Below are 12,969 nucleotides of genomic sequence, written 5' to 3' on the forward strand. Positions count from 1 at the left end.
TTTAAGGAGACAAGGTTGTCCCAGACACCTTGGAATGTGATGATTCAGGATTTCCGGCCCTGAAGGGTTCCCCCTTGCCCTTTGTCAAATTCCCGGACGTTTGGAACGTTTTGGGTGTGTTTTGAGGGTGGGAGTGCTTCAGCCGTTGACAGTAGGGGGGTCACGCTAGAGAAAGCGCGTAACAGTATATCCTCAAGAATATAACAGAAATGATTCTCAACCTGGATATCTCGCAATCCAGGTCAATGGATATAATAATTAAGGAAAATTCCGATCAGGTGGCCCAGCTGACGTTTCGGCTCTTTGACCCTTGAGGAATTGAAGGTCTCACAGGCGTTCCCATTGACAATTAGAAGGAAGAAAAGAAGGAAAATGGAACGAAAGAAAAAGAAGAAGAAAAACAGAATAGATTGGGAAGAAATAGGGCTTACATGAGTTTATAGTTAACTAGTCATTACTCCATAGTGTGCGTTGGCATGGTATGGCCACGATGCACGGCCAGCTGTTAAAGGCGTAGACACATTCCTTTTGGGCTTGTCCAGGTGGATGCATATTTACATGTGGGTAAATATGGTCGAATCATAATGCTCTGAATTATGTAGAAAGATTCGACAGGTTTAGAGACATTCTGACATGTTCGCATGTTCATGTTTTATTGTCCTCTGGGGTTTTTATCTCATCACGTGCAAGTAACAGAGTACAGCCCAGCACATCTTCACCTGGGCAACTTTGGAACCTTGGGAATCCTGGTGCAGATCTGACCTCAGCTTCTAGATGTTACCATGTCGACCTTCGATGGAATCGTAGAAGGTGAGACCGACATTTCCCACGTCACTTCCGTACTAATCATGCGATACAGAGTTTCCCGACATTCGCAGTAAGTCTCACCTATGAGATCAGCCAAACTAAAAACTAAGAAAAGCAGTTGACTACTTCCGGAAATGCCCAGAACGGCCGGCGCCACTAGCTTGCTTCCTTAGCCATGTGCATAGCGATCATTTACAGGGTCTCGAGTCCTTTCGGGCACCGTTTATCTATTGCTCGCCGGCTACGCGAGAGGTATGCTCTTGTTCATGCCATTGAAATTCTATTGAAAGTCATTAAACTGACCATGTGCAGCTGCTTCTCCGGATTGAAAAATATCCCCACCGGATGAACTTTAATAAAGGCATCTTGGAGTCACGCAGATTGCACTATAAGCATCTTGCAAAGCTTCTGGTTAGTATCGGGTGCTAAACGTTGACTAGAACTGAGAGCTCATTCCGCACAGCGTCCGATTCCACTGAACACCCCAACGGAAATTGAACTCACACCCCGACGTCATGTCAAGGTGACATTGTTCGATGCCAACCATTGCACCGGAGCTGTGATGTTTCTAATTGAAGGGGGCGGGAAGACAATCATTTACACAGGTGACATCCGAGGTGAGTCGATAATCTCTCTTTTTCATTGGAATGTTGGCTGATCACCTTCAGCCGAGACATGGTGGGTGAGCAGCTTGGTCCGCCACCCGGTCTTGATACCATATACTCTGGGTCAGAAACGGCTGGATAAGTTGTATCTGGACTCTACCTTTGCAAGCAAGACAAATCCATTCCGCGAGTTTCCTTCCAAAGCCGAGGGACTGTCTGAACTGTTGCAGAAAGTCCAGGCTTATCCGAACGATACAGTCTTCTACTTTCGTGCGTGGACGTTCGGCTATGAGGATGTCTGGATAGCGCTCTCGGCTGCGCTAAACACAAAGGTAACTAATATCACGCACATCAGATATAACACTGGCTAATCAAACATAGATCCATGTAGATCGTTACCAGATGGGACTTTATCGGTCTCTGGCCCAGATTCCAGGTAATAAGGGGGTTAGTGAAGCTCCTGTCCTCTGTGGCTTTGAGCTGGGAAACAGAGCTGTAACAGGCTGCCTAAGCAGCAACGAATCAAGTCGAATTCACAGCTGTGAGCCTGGAGTATCATGTCCGGCAGCTCGCGGCGCTAATGTAATCTACATTGTGCCTATTGTGAATCGCACAACCAGTGGAGCGGAAATTCCCGAGGTCGGTGCGGGCGGTGGTATTGGGGATCTGTACCAAACACATGAACTCGAACTGCCAGACGAATTTGCATTGGCCGAGTTAGAGAAGTTGTGTCTCAAACACGTCCAGGACAAAGAAGCCCTTTCTCAGATACGGAATTCGCTCACGGATGCCTTCCGGTCAAGAAAGAAAGCACTATCGCTTGATACATACGGTGTGAAGGAGGAGGGCGAAATTTCGTTGAAAAACCTAGTGACTGCTCTAAGCCATGGTCCATCCGATATCTCCAGCTTGTCATCCCAGCCAGATCTGCCCAATACGATTGTAAGTGGAATTACTGTTTTCTTTCGATCATCCTCTCTAATGGCATTATAGCGATTCCCATATTCACGACACTCTTCTTACTCCGAACTATGTGAGCTGGTAGCTGCCTTCCGGCCCAAGGACATCCATCCATGCACCGTGGATCCAACGACCTGGAACGAAGACGTCTCCATCAGACGTCTGTTCGGCCACCTCTGTTCAGGAACTGACTTTTCGCACGACACTTACATGCAGCAGACTTTAGCTAACGATATTGACGACGAGGGAGATTTGCGCGCAAGAAAAAGGGCCCGATACGACATGAGCCTCTCCACACAGTCCACACAAGAAACCAGTAATGACATTGAAGATTTTAGTCTGGGTACCGCCGATGCAAGCCAGCATCATGATCAGAAGCAATACTCTCTACATAATTTGAGTCAATCTGAAGAGGCAGCCAGAGTTAAACGCAACGAAATCCGTCTAGCACACCGCTATCTTCAAGAGCATGCAGAGCCTAGGCTCTTTCAAGTCAATCCTCTCCCATCTACATGGCCGACAGAAAAAGAAGACAAGTTCGATCTGGCCAGTGGCGAGGGAAGTGAAGAAGAGGATACGCTCACACCCGACCAGCCGGATTTAGAACCTTCGGCTACAGGACTCCGACTTAGGTCCGAACCAAGCACATCCACAAGAATCATTGACCTAACTGGTGATGGTACTACATCTCCTCGTCCAATAACCCAACAAACAGACAGTCAACACACAGACGTATTTTCTCTCTCTATCTCTGAGTCGGCATTTGACTCTCCGGGCCAAAATTCCGTTGAAAATGGGCTACCGGACCCAGCGCGAAGAGAAGAAGCTCTGAATAGATCACGCCGTGCACGTGTCGCTGCTTACTTAGCTGCGCGCGAAGGTACTTTCACTGCATGGGCCGATGTGTCGCTTGTTTCGACGGATAATCATGGCGAGGAGGAGATTGAGCTGTAGGCTTGATGTTTTTTTTTTCTTGTTTTTTTTTTCCATATTGGTAGGCGGATAGATCTGCTTCTCTTCTTTTTTCTACCTTCTTCAATATTACTGTGTATGATACCCCTTTTTACTATCTTGTTATCGATCTTGTCATCTGGTGTTTCGCCGATAGAACTATGTCTGGTCCACTATTGAAGGCCCTAGTTGGCCGAAAGTTGGCCGAAACTAGATCACATCGTCAAGACAAGCCCTGAAACTTAGAGGGTAAACCATCGATATAAGTGATCTGATAATAGAAGATAAAGAACGAAACAAAGGCCTCGCAACGCTAAAATTATAACAAAGCCTCAGTGGATTTACCTTGGAACTACCTTCGCCCTTGTATACTAACTGCTTTCAATGTCATGGTAGCTTGCAAATATCAAAAAACAAAGAGAGCAAAGACTCCCAACAATAACTCATATCTCTTTCATTCTTTTCTTCTTGACGAATACTTTGTATCCAGTCTGATCAACCCAGTACGACACAAATGCATAAATAGGCACCGATTCCTGGACCGTTCGAGGTATCATCCGCTTCACAGTTCTTCTTCCATCAGTACAACCAGCTTAGCTTCACAGCTACTCCACTAACCCTAACCAGGTAAGCGATACATCTCTATCATCTCCTCATCTCTCCCTTCTACCACCACAGCCCACCACGATGCCTGAGTCTATCGCCAGCCGACTCTTCCGCGGTACTCGCGCCATCCTCAAGTACCGTAAGGAGCGCGGTATCCTGGTGAACAACATCCGCGCCTACATCTCCATTTTGCGCCAGATGCCCGAGGGCAACTATCTTATCGAAGTCGCCCTCAACGTCCAGTCCCTGAAGATCCAGGCCGACAAGGTGAAGTGGGCTTCCCAGGCTCTTGCTATCGACGCCGCCGACATGGTCTTTGTCACTACCCATGGTATCGAGCACTTCGCCCACACTGTCCCCCATCTCTGCGACGAGATCGGTCGTGAGACTCGCCAGATGGCTGAGACTCTCCATGACCATATCCACAAGCCTGTTGTCAACACTGAGCACCAGGTCGCACTTGAGCTGGAGCATGCACTTGCTAACATGGGATACGTCTAGATCAGTATTTTTACACTGAGTCGCGGACTCTTGCCGGGATCAGCTGTAGCTATAGCTGTAGCTGTATATCAGTTCCAGCATCCAGGTACGTCCCAATACATTCATTCACATTTAATATTCCAATCTCCATCTAGATCTATAACCCCCACAATCCACATTCACTTTATACATTTCTCCATGGCCCATATAAACCAATCCACCGTTACCAACTTCCGCAGAGCCCGCGACGACCTCGTAACCCTGCTCGAGCAACAATCAACCTTCCTTCGGCTCGACATCAACAGCCGCACCTAATTGATTCCAAACCTGCGCCTACAGCTAATCCAGCACCTCAACATCGTCGCCTCACTCTCGATGAATATGGCCGTCGACAGCCGTCACCACCCCTACGTCCTAGTCCACCAGAACGATTCCTATGTGTCCATTGTTCCTATGCACTGCGCCGCGCTGAAGAGCCAGTGTGCTCATCTTGCGGATCGACTCCGCGATAACCTTGGCACTGATGCTCTTGTTGCTGTGGCGAAATTGATTGATCAGATTGTGGCTAACTCGTGCTTTTAGATAGATTTGGAATTGGATTGTTCATTACTGGTTTAGTATCATTATTCTGGGTTAACGTATACATTACTTCCGACGTACCACGTACCACGTATCCTTTCCTCTGGCGTTATGCCTACTATGCCTCCCCGGCCCGGCCCAGTATCGAAATTTAAACACGAGCGCGCGACTTTCGTCTTCGATTTGGAGATGCAGGCGAGGATTCTGAGGTCTGATCCCCAGGCTGGTGGGGATGTTGCTGAGAATCTACATGATCTTGTTGGTAGTGTTCATCGGCTTAAGGATGCCTCTATGGCTATGGCTGTTGGTGCTCGTGGCAATGCATATGTCCTAGCGAAACCGTACGGATTTTATAGCTATAACGTGCCGCGTATGTGCAATGATATCGTTGCATCTTTGTTGCACTGGGCGGATATTCTTGTTAATACTGATGGGCGGAGGACGGATGGGATTGTTGTTGATTCTATTGAGGGGATGTTAGTTTCTCTCGGGGTTTGAGAAAAGAAAATAGAAAGAAAGACGGCTTTACCTATTGACTTATATGTGCATCGTTTAGGGAAGTAGAAGAGGTAAGAAAAGTAAAGGGATATAGAATTCCTATATCACGTAAAAACCAACTCGAAAGAGCAACGAGGTATATAGGAACTGTAAAGACCAAAATCAAAAGCTAAGGGTATGCAAGAACAAAAGCCACCAAACAACTCAGAAGATATAGTACGCCTGCGTCAAAGGCAACTCTGAAGCCGGTTCCGCATCACAAAGCATCTCATCCGCCTCGACAGTGTAACTCTCCGGATCAACCTTCATCTTCGGCATAACATCATTAAACTTCATATCCTTCTTCCCAACAGAACGACAATCTCTCACAGCCTCAATCCGCTTCTTCAATCCATACGTCTGCACAACGCCCGCATCAATAGAAGCCTGCGAAACAAACATTATGGACGTAGCCGGGACGCGCGCAGCGAACATCGGCCGTGTGATCATTGGCTCGACAGTTGGGATTGACGCATTCGGATCTCCAACTTCCGCTATAACAATCATTCCGCTCTTCAGGACAGATACGGGTTTCGTGCCGAATGTCGCCGCCTTCCACATTACCAGATCGGCGACCTTGCCCACCTCCACAGATCCGATGACGTGTGACATTCCCTGTGCGAGAGCGGGGTTGATCGTGTACTTGCTGATGTATCGCTTTACGCGGAAATTGTCTGCGCCGCTGTCGGCGTCGGTGCCAAGAGGTCCGCGCTGTGTCTTGTTCTTGTGGGCTGTGTGCCAGGTGCGGAGGATGACTTCGCCGCAGCGGCCCATTGCTTGTGAGTCCGAGGACATCATGCTGATGGCGCCGAGGTCGTGGAGGACGTCTTCGGCGGCGATGGTTTCGGCGCGGATGCGGCTTTCCGCGAAGGCTACGTCCTCCGGGATGTTCTTGGATAGGTGGTGGCAGACCATTAGCATGTCGAGGTGTTCGTCAAGGGTGTTGAGGGTGAAGGGACGGGTTGGGTTTGTGCTACTGGGGAGGACGTTGGGGTGTTCGACGACGGAGATGATGTCTGGGGCGTGGCCGCCGCCTGCGCCTTCGGTGTGGTAGGTGTGAATTGTGCGGCCTTTGAAGGCTCCAATGGACTGCTCGACGAAACCGGATTCGTTCAGTGTGTCTGTGTGGATCATGCACTGCACGTCGTATTCATCACAAACTTCGAGACAGTTGTCGATTGCTGCCGGGGTGGAGCCCCAGTCTTCGTGGAGCTTCAGACCTGCTGCGCCTGCTAGGATCTGCTCTCTGAGACTCTTCTTTCCGCAGTCGTTGCCCTTACCCGTGATTCCGAGGTTGATCGGTAAGCTGTCGCATGCTTGCATCATCTGGCGCAGGAGGTTCGGCGACGGTGTACATGTCGTCGCGTTTGATCCAGTGCTGGGGCCGGTACCGCCGCCGAGGAAAGTGGTGATTCCCGAGGCCAGAGCTTCATCCACCTGTTGCGGGCAGATCAAGTGGATGTGAGTGTCGATACCACCAGCGGTCACAATCTTGTTCTCTCCAGCAATGACATCCGTAGACGAGCCCACCACCAGATCAGGATGCACGCCGTCCATGACATCTGGATTTCCAGCCTTGCCAATACCAGCAATAAGTCCATCCTTGATACCAATATCTGCCTTGTAGATACCAGTCCAATCGATAATCAACGCATTCGTGATAACAGTATCAACACACTCAGTAGAAGACCGGTCAGACGCCTGTCCCATTCCCTCGCGCAGCGTCTTTCCTCCACCAAAGGCACACTCATCGCCATAATTCGTCATGTCCTTCTCAACCTTAATCCACAAATCTGTCAACCCAAGCCGCACCAGATCTCCCGTCGTAGGACCAAACATGCGCGAGTACGCCTCGCGCTCCATCGAGAACCCAGAAAGAAGCGCACTATCCGCCTGCGGCTCCGGCACATGCGCGAATCCAGCTACCTGCAGCTTGGACATGATCTCATCGGCACGACTCATATCCACCGGCCCATTCGCCAGCCAATTTCCACCACGGATGATGCGATTTCCACCGATCTCGACAAGCGTGACCGTCTTCGTATCACCGGGCTCGAATCTGATCGATGTTCCCGCGGGGATATCCAGTCGGAAACCGTACGACTGCAAGCGATCGAAGTGCAGCTGCGGGTTCGTCTCGATGAAATGGTAATGCGATCCGACCTAGCAATCAACACTGTAATTAGCACCACTCCTTCTCGATCTTTTTTCTTTTCCCCTTTCCGCTCCGGGTATCAAGTACGATGTACACACCTGAATTGGCCGATCTCCTTTACTCATAACCTTAAGCCTAATCCGCCTCTTCCCAACACTCAATTCCACGCGCGCATGTTTGGCAGGAATAACCGCGCCGGGCATCTTCTCAGGCATGAAATCCTGCGGGTCCGGGTCTGGGAACGCCTCGGGCGCGGGGACAGGCAGGAAACTTCCATACAGGGCGCGCTCGAGATCGCCCTCGTCGCTACTGATCGGGTGGTGCACTGTTACCAAGTAGGTGCCGGAAATGAAAGTTCCCTCGACTTGTAGCTCGACGAGGGTTGCTAGTACGGAGGGGAGGACGTGGCGGCGACCGAGCATTGTTTTGCCGATGGACATAAGATCGGCAACGGAGTAGTGGCCATCGCGGATTAACTGCGGGGGTTTTGGTGTTAGTTTGCGCCGTTGGATCAATTGGGTATATGGTTTATCGTATATCGTATGTTTCGGTGCCATTGTCGGGGATTGGATGGGGGTTATCGTACCTCGTGTAGCACTGAGGCTATCAGGGCCTATTGGGGGATGTGTTAGTGGTCGTGTCCTACACCTGTAGAATGTATACATACCACAGCTTCTGCATGGTTGAGCCGCACTCCACGTGCTAAGCGACGCTGTGCCAAGAAGCCTAGGTGGGCGATGGTAAGCTTGTCAAGCTGCAGGGGTGTTAGTAGTGTTGGTGTCTCGGGCAATGTATGTGCGACTTACCTCCTTCGGAATAAGCTGCATGGTTCATGTGGAACCTGAACCTGGCAGTTCTTGGCGTGCAGGATTATTGGTTTTGGAAGCAGTTTGAAGCGGTTTTGAAGCGACTTTGAATCTCAAAGTAAGTGAAGGTGTAGAAGATACAATTCGAGGAGATTCCCAAAGAAAATCAAAAGGTCGAGGAATGTGGGGATGCGGTCCATTTCAAATGTGCTTGCTCCTCTGATAAGGTCATTGACGATGATAAGTGCCCGCAGAGGCCGATTGGGTCGGGGGACAGAGTTCGGCGGCATTAGTCAAGGGTTTGTGAAATTGATAATGCACTTGGGTTTAGCCTAAAACTGTCTGTAGTGTGTTTTAATTTTGTTCTATTCTTGATTTTTATGTTATAGCATGTTGTATAGCTCTGGTGGAAAAGTAAGGTTGGGCCCGACTATGCAATATAGAGTGGTAACTATACAGCCCTAACCTGGCCATGGGTACTGAGACTCATGATATCTAGAAACCACATCCCATGATCAGTCCAATTCACTAATTCAAGCTAAGTAGGTACAATTTTTCCCCAAACGCCGGCTGAAAAAGGCAAACCCGGGAGGGTTACACATCCAGTCCACCGGACCGAGTCCCATCTCATCTGACCTTAGAGTCAAGCAAATCAGAGATCAGAAAGCAGAAAGCACCAACAAACTCATTTATGCCTCGCTCTTGCGCTTCTTGCTTCTGCGGCCCTTCTCAGCGGGTGTCTTGACAGCCGGTGTGGACACCGGCTCCGCAGCCTTACGGCCGCCCCGCTTGACAGGCGACTTGGCAGGAGTCTCAGCCTCCTTGGCCTTGGTATCGCTGCGGCGACGCTTGGTGGTACTGCGCGGGGGAGTCGGCTCCTTCACGGGGGAGGGGGAGTGAGATTCCTCGGATGATTCGGTGGACTCATCGGCAGACTCTTCGTGCTCGGCTTCAGCCTCAACATCGGCCACAACCTCGGGCTCAGCACCGGCAAAGTCCTGCTGCAGTTGGCTGGCGGCGGGATCGTGCTCCTCGTCAACTTTGCCGCCGGCCTTGTAGGCTGCCATGTCGCGCTTGTACTGGTCATAGTTGGCGGCATACATCTTCTTCCAGACCTATGCGAATGTGTTAAATCTGCATACTTGCAAACAATATCAAACTAGGATTGCTTTGTTCGCTGCCTATACATACCTCCTTCTGGGTATCCTCCATGCTCTGCCAGCGGCGGGTGCCCTCGTCGGCGACATCCTTGGGGCGCGCGTCACCGCCCAGATCATCGGCGATCTTGCTGCGGTTGTGCTGCATGTACAGGAAGTAGGGGGTCAAGGCACGCTTGGGGGCATTGGGGTCGACGGGTGCGCGCTTGCGCTTCTTGGGACCACCGGCCTCGGACTTGGCGCCGGGGCTGCCGGCGCGGAATGGGATGTCCGGGCCCATGAATCCAGAGGGACCGAGGGGGAGCTCAATGTTGGCATCACGTCCCTCGGTGATGTTGTTCACGTGCTGGACGTAGGCCTTGCCCAGGTCGGCGATGTAAGACTGCACCTCCATCAGGCGCATGACGATCTATGAGGCATTGTTAGTTATGTTTTTTCAGAAACAATTGCGCTTGGACATTGTATGTATGTATAGTATAGACTTGGGGAAAGAAGAGGGCATTTAGGCAGTGCGTAAGTTGGCAAGAAGTGTCGATGTCAAGACAGGTGTTTCAGGTCTAAAGGGGGGAGAAGGGGTTGGGAATATTTCTTTTTTTTTTGCACATGAAGCTTGCCAACATGATACAGAAGTATGAGAAGGCATAAGTTAAGCTTTAATAGCTTATTGGATAGCTTTATAGATCCTCGAACGCGACGCGTAGCAGGCGCGCAGTGGGGATGCGCACAAGAAAACAGAAAAAAAAAGAACCGAAACAAAGAAAATGCAAAAGTCAACAGATTAAAAATGGAAGGGGGGAAATTACCAAGTCGCCAGCCCGTCTGAGCTCTTCTTTGTTGACCTGAACGGTCGTATCATCCTGATTAGAAGCCATTGTTTTGAAGCCGAGTGGTTGGTAAGAAAAGAGAATTTTCTTGTGTTTCGGGGGGGGGGGAAGGGGGGAAGAGACCGGGGGGTGGAAAGGCCGAGGGGGGTTACCCACTAAATAGCAAAAGGCACCCCGAAGTGCCCCGGGCCATTTTCACGCTGCTTTAGGCTTAGGCTCTGTCATGAGACACCCTCCCCCTCCCCTTCCCTTCCCTTCCACCCCCCGAGAACCCTAGGCAACACAATCAGTCTCCTTTACTCCGTATATTATTCATGATTCTATTCTAGGTACTAGATTTCATTTCTTAAACTATATCATTCGTCTTCTTCTATATCATAGTCTACAATAGTATAGGGCTAAATTATTAATAAATACATAACATACATAACTATTGCATAACGGGCTCTTAGGCGCCCGAGGGGTAACCCATGAGCCACCTAGGCATATACACCCGTCGACTTGTATACTTACTAAGGAAATAATTATATGTATGATTTAACAATTTTATTTCTCTGTATAAATTCTCACGGTCATTTTGTTATATCTCATGCCTATTTCCTCACAACATTTCTATTTCCCTACTCTTTGCGCTTTTCTTAAGGGGGGGCTGGGATATGTTCAGGTGTGGGCTATGCTCCCCCGCCGAAATCTCAACTTCAGGGTGCCCAAGCCCGGTAGAAGAGGGGCTCAGCTGAGCACAAGGTGTCGAGCTTGTAGTACGAACGCCTGTACTAACTTCCTATTTCAATTCGTTGAAACTGCCTTTTTGGTTCTTTTCTCTCCGGTGTAAATGATTCTAGTGTACCTCCATAGTCTAATGCCTAGTTTTGTCGCTTGGCTACCAGTAGGTACTTTATGTACACATCCATATATGTAGGGTTTGAGGACAGCTTGTACACTCATAGGCAATGATTTGATACCTTTTTGGGGTGTATATTTCTTTACTGCTACACTGATACATAAATCGTGATTTGGGACTATCTTCGCTGGTTATGTTGTATTCTACGATGGCATTCCCGATGTGCACATATATATCCACCACCTTTCCTCTCTTCACCACGGGCCCCACGCTTTTTTTAATGTATTGAGTGTTTGCTATTATCCGCGCTACCAGAGATAAATACACCTACTAGATACACGTGAATTAAGTATGTATGTATATATATATATTTGGAGACAAAATGTATTTCTTCAATGAAATGACGTCAGAGACGGAGCAACACGCTGAAAACAAGATGCACCAATCTACATGACTATCCTGTCGCATATCTAACCAGCGGCATATTCTAGTTACATACATGTATTGCACAATAATCTAGAACTTGAAGACCTGGTCCTTGTTGTAACCCAGATCCTTCAAGATACCAGTGAGTTCACCCTGGTCCTTGGGGCTAATCTTACCGCCGGAGATAGCCTTGTACATGGGGGGAGGGCCACAGACGAAAAGCTTGATGTTCTCCTCCTTGGGCTCTGGCAGGACAGTCTTCAGCAGCTCTTTGGTGATGAAGCCCTTGCCACCGGTCCACTCCGCAGGGGGGTTGGTCAGGACGTAGAAGGCACGGAAGCGCTGGGGGTAGGTGTTCTCCAATTCCTGAAGCTCCTTCTTCAGGAGGATATCTTCTTCGCCGTCGTTTCCGAAGACCAGAGTGACCTTGGTCTTGTCCTCGGGGTTCTTGAAGATCTCACGGGTGAGCTGGTACATCGGGGTGATACCAGTACCACCGGCGATCAGGCAGATGTGGTTGTGCTTGTTAGCCTCCCAGGGGTACTTGACAAGAGGTCCCTTGAAGGACAGGCGCTGGTCGATGTTCATGGAGTGCAGGTGCTCAGACATGGGGCCGCCGGGGTAGGCCTTGACGACGAGCTCAAGGTAGCCGGGGATATCTGCTATGTATTAGCAGATGAAAATCAAGTCGGGTCCATGTTAATCCTACCCTCATCACTGGTGGGGGTGTAGGGACGGAGAATGTTCTTCTCAGCACCCTCGGGCTTGAAACGGGTCAACAGAGCAGCTAGATGCCTGTTAGTGATCGATTGGAAATCATTCTCAGAGTCAGTCTACTCACAGGCAACAGGAAGACCAGAGACAGCCTCCTTATCATCGTACTCAAAGCGAAGACGCTTGGTGTTGTGGCTCAGAATCTCAATGTTGGCCAGCTTGAGGTCCACCCAGCCCTCACCGTTGAAGACCTTGGGGCGCTCCTTGGGCTCAGCAGCCGCACTGGTGCTGTAGCGATATATTCCAGCACCGAGACCGGCGAGACCGACACCAACATAGATGGGGGTTAAGTTGGACTTCTTGGGAGCGGCCTCAGCAGAGTATTTGCGCAAGCTCTGATTGAATGGCTGTTAGTATTGTTTCGAAATTGAATCGAGGACCTATTCGAACCTGTTTCAAGGGCTGTGCACAACGGAAAGATTGGCGAGCAAACATGATTGCGATGAATTGGGGGAAATGGA

The 12,969-nt window shown here is 49.7% G+C and overlaps 7 protein-coding genes across 7 annotated transcripts; 4 read left to right on the forward strand and 3 right to left on the reverse strand.

The window, feature by feature from the left end:
* Nucleotides 1-782: 782 nt before the first annotated feature.
* Nucleotides 783-3,326, forward strand: N7537_003054 (uncharacterized protein; the record flags this gene model as incomplete). The annotated part of the gene is made up of 8 exons (XM_056894112.1): nt 783-810; nt 860-877; nt 926-1,059; nt 1,120-1,218; nt 1,271-1,424; nt 1,476-1,744; nt 1,794-2,354; nt 2,406-3,326. 8 exons carry the CDS (start codon nt 783-785, stop codon nt 3,324-3,326), a joined length of 2,184 nt encoding a protein of 727 aa, XP_056759107.1.
* Nucleotides 3,327-4,010: 684 nt separating this feature from the next.
* N7537_003055 (uncharacterized protein) lies at nt 4,011-4,430 on the forward strand (the record flags this gene model as incomplete). Its single annotated transcript, XM_056894113.1, has 1 exon — nt 4,011-4,430. One exon carries the CDS (start codon nt 4,011-4,013, stop codon nt 4,428-4,430), a length of 420 nt encoding a protein of 139 aa, XP_056759108.1.
* A 360-nt stretch (nt 4,431-4,790) lies between these two features.
* On the forward strand, nt 4,791-4,991 carry N7537_003056 (uncharacterized protein; the record flags this gene model as incomplete). Its single annotated transcript, XM_056894114.1, has 1 exon — nt 4,791-4,991. One exon carries the CDS (start codon nt 4,791-4,793, stop codon nt 4,989-4,991), a length of 201 nt encoding a protein of 66 aa, XP_056759109.1.
* A 117-nt stretch (nt 4,992-5,108) lies between these two features.
* N7537_003057 (uncharacterized protein) lies at nt 5,109-5,486 on the forward strand (the record flags this gene model as incomplete). Its single annotated transcript, XM_056894115.1, has 1 exon — nt 5,109-5,486. One exon carries the CDS (start codon nt 5,109-5,111, stop codon nt 5,484-5,486), a length of 378 nt encoding a protein of 125 aa, XP_056759110.1.
* Nucleotides 5,487-5,690: 204 nt separating this feature from the next.
* N7537_003058 (urease Ure) lies at nt 5,691-8,507 on the reverse strand (the record flags this gene model as incomplete). Its single annotated transcript, XM_056894116.1, has 5 exons — nt 5,691-7,688; nt 7,779-8,156; nt 8,267-8,293; nt 8,348-8,434; nt 8,487-8,507. The coding sequence occupies 5 exons, from the start codon at nt 8,505-8,507 to the stop codon at nt 5,691-5,693; spliced, it is 2,511 nt and encodes an 836-aa protein (XP_056759111.1).
* A 668-nt stretch (nt 8,508-9,175) lies between these two features.
* On the reverse strand, nt 9,176-10,515 carry N7537_003059 (uncharacterized protein; the record flags this gene model as incomplete). Its single annotated transcript, XM_056894117.1, has 3 exons — nt 9,176-9,601; nt 9,678-10,052; nt 10,447-10,515. 3 exons carry the CDS (start codon nt 10,513-10,515, stop codon nt 9,176-9,178), a joined length of 870 nt encoding a protein of 289 aa, XP_056759112.1.
* A 1,309-nt stretch (nt 10,516-11,824) lies between these two features.
* On the reverse strand, nt 11,825-12,943 carry N7537_003060 (cytochrome b5 reductase family protein; the record flags this gene model as incomplete). Its single annotated transcript, XM_056894118.1, has 4 exons — nt 11,825-12,393; nt 12,444-12,521; nt 12,576-12,843; nt 12,899-12,943. The coding sequence occupies 4 exons, from the start codon at nt 12,941-12,943 to the stop codon at nt 11,825-11,827; spliced, it is 960 nt and encodes a 319-aa protein (XP_056759113.1).
* Nucleotides 12,944-12,969: the final 26 nt, after the last annotated feature.

Source organism: Penicillium hordei (genome assembly GCF_028827395.1).
Source record: "Penicillium hordei strain IBT 12815 chromosome Unknown utg000001l_segment0_segment0, whole genome shotgun sequence".
NCBI classification, from domain to species: Eukaryota; Fungi; Ascomycota; class Eurotiomycetes; order Eurotiales; family Aspergillaceae; genus Penicillium; species Penicillium hordei.